The sequence below is a fragment of the Armigeres subalbatus genome, chromosome 1 (assembly GCF_024139115.2).
Source record: "Armigeres subalbatus isolate Guangzhou_Male chromosome 1, GZ_Asu_2, whole genome shotgun sequence".
Classification (NCBI taxonomy): Eukaryota; Metazoa; Arthropoda; class Insecta; order Diptera; family Culicidae; genus Armigeres; species Armigeres subalbatus.
This window is the reverse complement of record NC_085139.1, coordinates 208,432,086-208,442,164: the sequence shown is the minus strand read 5'-3', so window position 1 is coordinate 208,442,164 and position 10,079 is coordinate 208,432,086. Positions and strand designations below refer to the sequence as shown.

General features: G+C 38.8%; 1 protein-coding gene across 1 annotated transcript; it reads right to left on the bottom strand.

Moving 5' to 3' along the window:
• Positions 1-4,166: 4,166 nt before the first annotated feature.
• On the bottom strand, positions 4,167-5,776 carry LOC134210254 (vesicle transport protein SEC20). Its single transcript, XM_062686299.1, has 3 exons — positions 5,478-5,776; positions 5,234-5,406; positions 4,167-5,075 (listed from the first exon to the last, which is right to left on the bottom strand). Exons 1-3 carry the CDS (start codon positions 5,556-5,558, stop codon positions 4,631-4,633), a joined length of 699 nt encoding a protein of 232 aa, XP_062542283.1. The 5' UTR covers positions 5,559-5,776; the 3' UTR covers positions 4,167-4,630.
• Between the last annotated feature and the right edge of the window lie 4,303 nt (positions 5,777-10,079).

Below are 10,079 nucleotides of genomic sequence, written 5' to 3'. Positions count from 1 at the left end.
CGTTAATAAATATGACGTTTCCCAAGTTTACTGAAAATCGGCAACCAAGATTGCCATAGCGATCGGTAGTTCGAAACTTTACCGAGTTTCAGCATACCCATCTGTCATCTATCTCTGTTGAAACAAAAAAAACGTGAAAAAGCAAAATCAATAGAGAAATAAATTCTTTTTGGTAAGCATTTAATCTGATTTAACTTTCTCCGGACACGATACCAATCTGCTCAAAATTTACAGTAGATTTTATATTGACTGCTACATTGAAAATAATGGAACTTGTGTACTTTTTTTTTATTCCAGCCCATCTGTTTTCACCTCTAAAAATGACGCTATTTATGAAAATCACTTCCTTCGCGTGAACATATTTATCATGAAACAAAAATCCATGGGAAAATTACGAACCAATATTCGTGAAAGAACCATTTGGGTAGCCTCTGTTCCCGCTTCAACGTTTACAGCGAGCGAATAGAAATCTAGTGCATTTTTATAGACAAATTCGTATTTACATTACTTGTACCTTTTCACAAGTTTCATTTTGTACAATAACAGATATATGGCATTGAATATATTTTACTTTCATATTGATTGACTTTTTTAGATTTTTATTTTGACTCAACTAAATATAAATAAAAATAATTATTTGCTGGATTTCGGCAAAGCACTTCACCGATCTAGAGATGTCGCAAATTAATCGATTACTTCGATTAATCGATTCATCGTTGTGATAATCGATTAATTTTGAATCGATTATTACCCAACGATTAATCGATTCAATAATCGAGATGAATCGTGAGTAATCGATTAGTTACTAATCGATTAATCAGAATTTTACGACATCATAAGGATGTCGAAAATTAATTGATTACTTCGATTAATCGATTCATCGTTGTGATAATCGATTAATTTTGAATCGATTACTATACAATGATTAATCGATTAAATAATCGACAAGAATCAAGAGTAATCGATTAGTAACTAATCGATTAATCGGGATTTTACGACATCTCTACACCGATCAATTCGGTAACCCACTACCGAGCGGCACGGTAAATTTTGACAGCTGGATGGTATCGAACATTTTACGACCAGTCGGTAATTTGAACTTCCACCGAGATTTTTACCGAGATATCAGCTGTTGGATTCTCGGCAATTTATTTTGCCGGCCTCGGCGAAAAAAATTAAGTGTGTTCTAATAAGGATTTTAAAACAATACGAATGCAACTCAGCTCACTACCTGGTACTTCATACAAAAGTCACTATTTGGTCACTTTTTCTGCTTCTGAAAGTCACTATTTGGTCACTTTTTTCGTCATCGTTGGTCACTAAGTCACTATTTTGAACGGCATTTATCGCTAGCAGCCCTGCAAGTAGTGTTTTACATTAATTATTCAACTCACAATAATAGAAATGACTCAAAAAATAACGCCTAACATACATACAAACAATACTGACATATTCAAATTTACATTTCTACTAGACTTTGTCCTATGGTACTGACTTGACTGAGAAAACCACATTCCTGAAAGTTTTCAAGAGGATTATGTTAGCTGATTCCCACAGTCCGGTGTTCATTTGGTCAAAGTAGACTAGTTCTTCCGGCATAATCACTTGTCAATTTTCAAAAACCCACCCCGATCATAGCAATCCAAAGGGGCAAAAAAAACTCAAAGGTGCAGCAATCGGGTTGTACGCAAAAGTGACGTAGGACTACGTAGCTATTCGAAATTGATGGTATTTGCCATAATAATTTGTGTCGTTTGATTAACATTGAGCAAACTGCTCGGAGGCCAACTGAATCAAGAAGTCGAATAGTTGTTCCCAGATGGATGGACTTTGAGTCTCTAACCATGGAATTAACATGACTCATCGGCCGCTGAAGCCATTCGACTGGCTTTCAGTCTGGGGCATCACAATCCTTACTTTGCCACGTACGCTTACATCGCGGGGGAAAACCAAACGTTGCAAATAAATATATTTGCGTTTGGTTTCACGCCACTTCTGATTCTGCTTATTTCTCCTTTATTGTGGCCATTTTTGAGGATGGTGTCCTCCAAAAAGGACTTTATACAAAAGAAGGTTGATCCGACAATCCGATATGAACTTTCTTCATAGTGCAAAACTCAGTCGTAACTAGCAAATTTGATAGTGCGGCGGAGGGAGATGATGCAATTAATGTGAACGGATGGAATCACTAACAGCAACCAAGCTATCACGCTAAACCCGATGCCGCCGAAACAATCCATTTTCGCAATTAAATCTTTCTTTCTATAAAATGCTGGTCCTGAGAAGAACAAATTTTCTTTTCCCAAAGCGTCTTTCCAATAACTAACTGCATCCAAACGCTTGTCAGCACCTTGCGTTGAAATTGTCCGACCGCCATTTGATGATTTTTCGCTAAGCCTCCACCATTTGATTTGGAATTAATTTTCAGCATTGCCACTGCTATCCACGCCTTCATGCTGCTGTGTCCGCTCCGCTGCATCAAATCTTATCGAATCTTGTCTTCTATATTTTAGATCTGTTATTGTCATTGTGTTGTTGTCGGTTGTCTGTCTGTTATGTTTTAACATAAAAGGTCTTATATAACTTTGTCTTATTAGTGTTTTAGTCATTGTTAGATACAGTATGTATAAAACTACAAAAGAATTGTTGAGTATTGCCTTACAAATCCTATGTCCTTCCTCTATCTATCAATATCTGCTTTCTCCTTTTATCAATCTCTTTTTTTCTTTTTTATCTCAATCTTGTAATGGGTCCGGGCTGATTCAGGGATTCTTCCGCTTTCCGTAAATAACTTTTCTGAGAGGGTTCAGGTTATACATTGATGTTTTTTATTCTGAACACGCCGGTAGCTGATTTAGAACTGCGGCGGAGATTTCTTTCGTGTTTCTAGTATCTTCCATCCTTTGCACAATCACACACACATGTCATCCATTCTACATTAATTCACGCATACACAATCACGACAAAAAAAAGACCAATCGTAACAGTGTGGCCATATCATTATAATCTCTACTTTTTTCTTATGTCTCTCTTCTATCTCAGATTTTCAATTTAATATTTTTCTATCCAATAGTACAGTAAACTTCTACCTTGGCTACTCTAAACAATTTCTCAAACAAAAATTTAAAAAAATTCTGTTTAATAACTGAATCTAAAATGTTCAATATTATTACATATTTCATTTTATGATCAATCTATTTTTTTTCCCCTGTCATAAGACGAGTTTAAACAATCCCATTGAATTCCACCACTTAATTGTATCCTGACAGATACGTATTTCGACCTCAACAGTAAGGCCGTCTTCAGTGTCTTGTACTTGACTCGACTCGTAAGTCGAGTCAAGTACAAGACACTGAAGACGGCCTTACTGTTGAGGTCGAAATACGTATCTGTCAGGATACAATTAAGTGGTGGAATTCAATGGGATTGTTTAAACTCGTCTTATGACAGGTGAAAACATTCCACTAAAAAGCTCAAAATAATTTTCATATTTTTTTTAATCCTACGTTTTTTCTTGGCTGATTTCTGGTTTGCTATGATGTTAAGACTTATCATCAGAATCAATACAAAGTTTATGCAAGAAATATTCATTGTTATGGAGAAACATAAATTCAGATTCCTATCATTAAGCTATTTTCTATTCATTTAATTGCATAATGCATCGATATTACTATTTTGAATTTTCCAACCTGATGTAAATCCTGATAAGTCTAAATAGTTCTCCACTCCCAATTGAAAACATTCTGAAAATTGAATGTCTCTAAAATACAAAGTAGACTTCTCAATTTCAATCTATATTACAACCTATCCTATCCTACCTATGGCCACGCGTTGGCTTCGCTACTTCCAGTTGACGAGAAATTGATTAATTTCCCGACCTCTTGGAGAGTGCTACTGAGCCCTAGCGGATCCTCCATGAAAAGAGCTATACCTGATAAGTATGCCGGGACATACGATCAGGGGCTCAGTCTGCAAAGCAGCCGATCCACGTTAGAGGCGCACTGAAGTGCTCCAAACGTGATATGATACACAGATGAATATTATCTTCAGTACCGTCAACTCCCGTGACCTTGCAAGATGTTCCATTGGTTCACATTCGTAAAAAAAAAACATTTTAGCCTAGGAACTACGATAGGACTTCTTCAATAAATAAAGGAACATTGAAATTATTTCTAGTATTTTTATTTAATAAATAGATTTTGTCTGTGTTTGTAGCTTAGATAGTAAATGCTCATATCAGTGATCTTCGTTCAGAACATAGTCTAGGAGTGAATAGATAGAATAAAACAGCCTATAAAGTTCCATCGCAACGGCCGTTCATGTGTTTAATCAGACTGATTGAATACTTCGCTAACTATTCAGCTTTGAATTAAATCCGTTATCGATAAAACTACAAAAAAACTTCTTTACACCATTATTCGAAACATGCTTCGTACATGAAACAAATCAACAATTCACACCTTCGCCGTTGATTAACTGCTAAGAGAAGGTGTTTTACTGCTGATAGTAAATACTCGGAAATTTCCATCTTTGACGGGTGTGAACTAACTAATACACATCTCCTTCTAACGACTAAGTTCAAAAGATGAATGTTGGCAACATAAAAACAAAACAGATTAACATCCTAAGTTTAGAACAGCCTTTTCTGCACAATGTAAAACACACATGCCAGAAAGAAGGAAAATGCGAAGAATAATAGTATTTTATCGGTACATTCGCGCCGGCCATATTTCTTAAGCAACTTACCGGACTGCGAGATGGTGCCGGCCGTATTCAGCAGCTCATCCCGAGTTCCTTCTACGCTGCTGCTGGAGGAAATGAGCGTTTCCAATGTGGCCGCGCTTTTATGTGTGGTTTCTGAGAGCTGTTGCGATATCGAGCGCATTCTGTCGGTCACGCTCTCCTGCTGGGACAACAGGGAGGAACGGTTCTGCTTGCTGTTGGCGGTGGCACCGGCCGCTGGATTACGCTGCCGCAGTTCACTTTCCGGGCTGATGGCAAATAGTTCGTCCTTTTGTTGCTTCTCGATCTCGAGCATGGTTGATATGTTTGCTTTGCGGAATGCCTGAAGTGTTCTGGGAAAAATATGAAAACTCGTTAACGTCCGGGATTGATTTTTATTAATATAGAAAATTATTAATATAGAAAATCTGTGTATGGTATTATAATAAATAATGTTAAAATATTGTTTCTCGTTAGATCCGAAATATACAAATTCGCAACCAATACATACTTTGAAAACTGCTCACGGTGCTGGTCGACTTCCTTGAATACATTCGGATCACCCTCATCCCGGGCCCAGTCGTCCAAACGTTCGATGCACTTCCTCAACGCCGCTATTTTTCCTCTGCCGGCCTCGTTCAAAGTGGCGAGCTCGACAATCGATCCCCGGAATGCAAGAATATCCTGATTTTATGCGAAAATACGTAAATAATATACATACCTACACATTTTTCATGTACATTTAATTTTGTTACCTGTATGATAGCTTTCGCGTGAAGATTGTTGTCCACGATGTCCTGCCGGATTGACGGTAGTGTGTATTTGTGCGATTCCATGGTCGTCCCTCTGATATTTGTCCACAGCCAAATTGAAACAAAAGTTCTGTTTTTTCAGGAAAACAAATTTCAACTGTGGACCTTTGAAACAACAACCAATATCACTGGTTTTTCACATTACTTCGCAAGGAAACAGTTTTTTCGTCCGTTCGAAAACCAACCAACAATGACACGACACATCACCCAAAAATGATTGTGTTTTTGTTTTCATTTGTTTCATGTTTCGCTGCAGCTGTCAAAAGTACCAGAAGAAAACAAAAATAAAGAATAATCCTCCTACAGTATTTAATAGTGCCACTCTCCCTCATTTTCTTTCCCAGAACACGGCATATTCACGAAAACTTGATTGTATTAACGTATTAACTAGCAGACCCGACGAACTTTGTTTCGCCTAAAATTAGTTGTGATTAGTTGTCGAGTTATGCAGAAATTTCTGTTTGATTTGTTTGGGAACCCCGCTTTCCTTTCCTGTCAAATTTTCCGTTTCCAAAACCGTTTCACTGAAATGCGTTTGGGGCTTTAAGGAGTATCTGAAAAAAAGATCATGACAGTTCATAAACCACCCTTCCCTTCCGGGGACACACATAAATACATAGATTTCTACAATTATTTATTAAACTCAGTTAATTGACAAAAAACATCAACTTAAGAGCCCCGCACATAGGATACGTTTGCGTTGCGTTTGACACATTTCACATGGGAAAACTGTCAAACGCAACGCAAACGTATGCTATGTGCGGGGCTCTTTATTACAATTCACATGGGTCTCCAGTCCAGATCATTTATCAATAATATGGTTTTAGAATGATTTTTCAGCCTTGCTACGCGTAACGTCGTCACAAGAAAAGTAAGAATAATAGTGAGCGGCTGTGCGTGCTCTCACCGCCAAGCGCAGTGCGTGCTCAGCACTCAATCTCTCTGCACGCTTAGTTGTGATTGTCTAAAATTTAATTATATTTAACCTAAATTTAGGCCTGTCTCAATGGTCTCAATGTTACAACAACCCTGGGACGGGACTTGCAAAGAGGAAAAAATCAAGGAAAAAAAAGGTTACCGGTGGTTCTATTCACGAATACGAAGGTAATGCCTCTTCTCACTCTTATGGCAAAAACACATTGCTATCTGTCAGACTGTGCGTGAAACATGGCCGCCGATCACCCTTTCTTGTCCCTCTACAGTAAAATCCCATAATATGGGGCACACACTTGTGGTATTCGTACCATGGTACAAGGCGACAAGAAAATAATTTCAAGGCTATCTTTAATGAAGACAATAATTTGTATGGCACTCATTTTAAGATTTTTGTACCATAGTATGAATACCACAAGTGTGTCCCCCATATAAGGAACTGTTAGACTGTGCGTGAAGAATTTACCTTCGTAGTCGCGAATATCGATTATATCCCGCATAATCGAAAACGATTTGCTGTGTGGTTATCACTATTGACACGAAACAACAGTTATTGTTACGATTTACATTATCATCGGTTTACAATGTCACTATATGTTGATCTAAAACCAAAACCAAACATAATTTTTATTCTACGATACCATATGCAATCATGTCAAAGTATATTACTTCTGTACAATTTTGTATGCTCCATTCTATTGAAGGAAACGATAAATAACTGTAAATGACTTACAGTTTATATTGTAACAATACATATTGTACGTGGATTTCCCTATTGGACCCGACCGTTCGAAATAGTCGCTCCTTGAACGGTCGTTGAAATCGCCGTTTTCTCCTTCACACCCGTCTTCATAGTAAAATCTGTCAAAACTGACAAGTTTGCCACGTGCTTTTTGCTGTTTCCCTCGGACTTCTCTTTCTTTTTACGATGTTTTGACATCTGTTTTGATAGACAAGGAGCAAAAAACAAGGTAATCTACCAAACATTTATTGAGTTTGGCAAACCTTGCTGGAGAAAGGAACGTTTGAAATAGGCAAGTGAACCGACCTTCGAATCCATTGGTCAAGTAAATCCACAATAATATAGCTTTGAAATAATCATGCATTGTTTAAATCTAGCTTTATTTTCTTGCTATTTTGAACACACATGAAAATTCATATCATACGAACGATAAAAATCCAGTAAACGTTAGAGTTCTGCGATCAGTGTGTTTTTTTATGAAAGCGAATAATTAGATTTCCGTGTTTTTGATTTATGTTTGGTTTGATATTTTTACGGATGGTTCGCGAAAGTTTTGTTAATTATAAAGAAAAGTGGTTTTATTTGTATATTAAATGAAAAATAATGTTGTCGGATAAAAAATATAAAGGTTAGTAACAAACTTTATTTACATCAGATAAAATTCAATTGAATTAATCAATATCATATATTTTTTCCAGTTTCTTTCAAATGCCGGATGCCGCGGGTTGCAGATAAGGGAATTCGTGACATGCGGCAAGACGGATTCAGCGTGAGAAAATGAACGGTATATCTACTACAAACATTCATAAGTGATAAGACCGGATGGTGAAGCTGATGATGGACATGGACCGCAGCAAGACCTTACGTCGTACCGCTTGAGTGTCCAAGGAGACAAGCAAGTACATCGAGCTGCGGATTCTGCGATTGCAACCAGCTCTCCCGGTCTCATTTACTAAAGGAATATACCAAGGAATAGACACTAGGATAACACAAGTGATTTTTATAACAAAATATAATTATTTCTTCACATATTTGTTGTGTTTTCATTGAAAAACTAAGTAAACATTTCCAAGATAGTTCCTACTAATTAAAGATAAGACATACGGTCCGTCGATTTTTTCATATATCATTCTACTGTATCCACAATGCATTCCGTACTGTTTTATCCAAAAACATGGATTGTAACTGAACCATTTCACATATTGTGTATGCATAAAAATGTACCGGAAAACGCCGCCTTTTGTACAGTAATTATACTTAACCGCCCATTACCCATGTAGTTGATTAGCCAAACACAATATAACATACTGTAAGAACCATTCATGATGAAGTGAGTTTATCATAGTTATAAACTGTAATCGGAATAGTAGAATTAACATTGTTTATAGTCATAAATGATCTGAGAGATGGTCCAGTAATGGTTCAGAGTTATGCGGGATTAGGGTGGAGCTATATAGCAAAAATGTATAACGGCGACACGTAGTAGTCGTTCGATAACTGCAAAATGTTTACTTTTCAGTTAACGAAATGCCGTTCGATAACTGCAACGCATTCTAGATCGACGTCAGATGCAATAAAAGTGCATCTAAATGTGCAGCGCAATGCAGCTGTCATTGAGTTTGACATCAGTTTGAAGTTTAGCGGTCCGATAACTGCAAAACTGTTGCAACTATCGATTTCATTCATTTATTTAGTTAACATCTAAACAGATAACACTGAATCAACAATTTGACGCCACAATGCACGGTTCGAGACCACATCTCTCCATCCTCGGATACGCCCCACGCTCGCCAAGTCGTTCTGCACCTGGTCTGCCCATCTCGCTCGCTGCGCTCCACGCCGTCTCGTACCTGCCGGATCGGAAGCGAACACCATCTTTGCAGGGTTGCTGTCCGGCATTCTTGCAACATGTCCTGCCCATCGTACCCTTCCGGCTTTAGCTACCTTCTGGATACTGGGTTCACCGTAGAGTTGGGCGAGCTCATGGTTCATTCTTCGCCGCCACACACCGTCTTCTTGCACACCGCCAAAGATGGTCCTAAGCACCCGTCTCTCGAATACTCCGAGTGCTTGCAAGTCCTCCTCGAGCATTGTCCATGTTTCATGTCCGTAGAGGACTACCGGTCTTATTAACGTCTTGTACATGACACATTTGGTGCGGTGGCGAATCTTTTTCGACCGCAGTTTCTTCTGGAGCCCGTAGTAGGCCCGACTTCCACAGATGATGCGCCTTCGTATTTCACGACTAACGTTGTTGTCAGCCGTTAGCAAGGATCCGAGGTAGACGAATTCCTCGACCACCTCGAAGGTATCCCCGTCTATCGTAACACTGCTTCCCAGGTCGGGCCCTGTCGCGCTCGGTTCCTCCCACAAGCATGTACTTTGTCTTTGACGCATTCACCACCAGTCCAACTTTTGTTGCTTCACGTTTCAGGCGGGTGTACAGTTCTGCCACCTTTGCAAATGTTCGGCCGACAATGTCCATGTCATCCGCGAAACAAATAAATTGACTGGATCTGTTGAAAATCGTACCCCGGCTATTACACCCGGCTCTCCGCATGACACCTTCTAGCGCAATGTTGAACAACAGGCACGAAAGTCCATCACCTTGTCTTAGTCCCCGGCGCGATTCGAACGAACTGGAGTGTTCGCCCGAAATCTTCACACAGTTTTGCACACCATCCACCGTTGCTTTGATCAATCTGGTAAGCTACCCGTTCTCGTCCATAATTTTCCATAGCTCTACGCGGTCTATACTGTCGTATGCCGCCTTGAAATCAATGAACAGATGATGCGTGTGGACCTGGTATTCACGGCATTTTTGAAGGATTTGCCGTACAGTAAAGATCTGGTCCGTTGTCGAGCGGCCG

Bases quoted from the DNA above. Each gene is read 5' to 3' on its own strand.
- LOC134210254 (XM_062686299.1), bottom strand. From the start codon at position 5,558: ATGGAATCGCACAAATACACACTACCGTCAATCCGGCAGGACATCGTG. The intron at 5,407-5,477 runs GTAACAAAATTA...GCATAAAATCAG, and splicing joins ACGCGAAAGCTATCATACAG to GATATTCTTGCATTCCGGGG. The intron at 5,076-5,233 runs GTATGTATTGGT...TATTTTTCCCAG, and splicing joins CACCGTGAGCAGTTTTCAAA to AACACTTCAGGCATTCCGCA.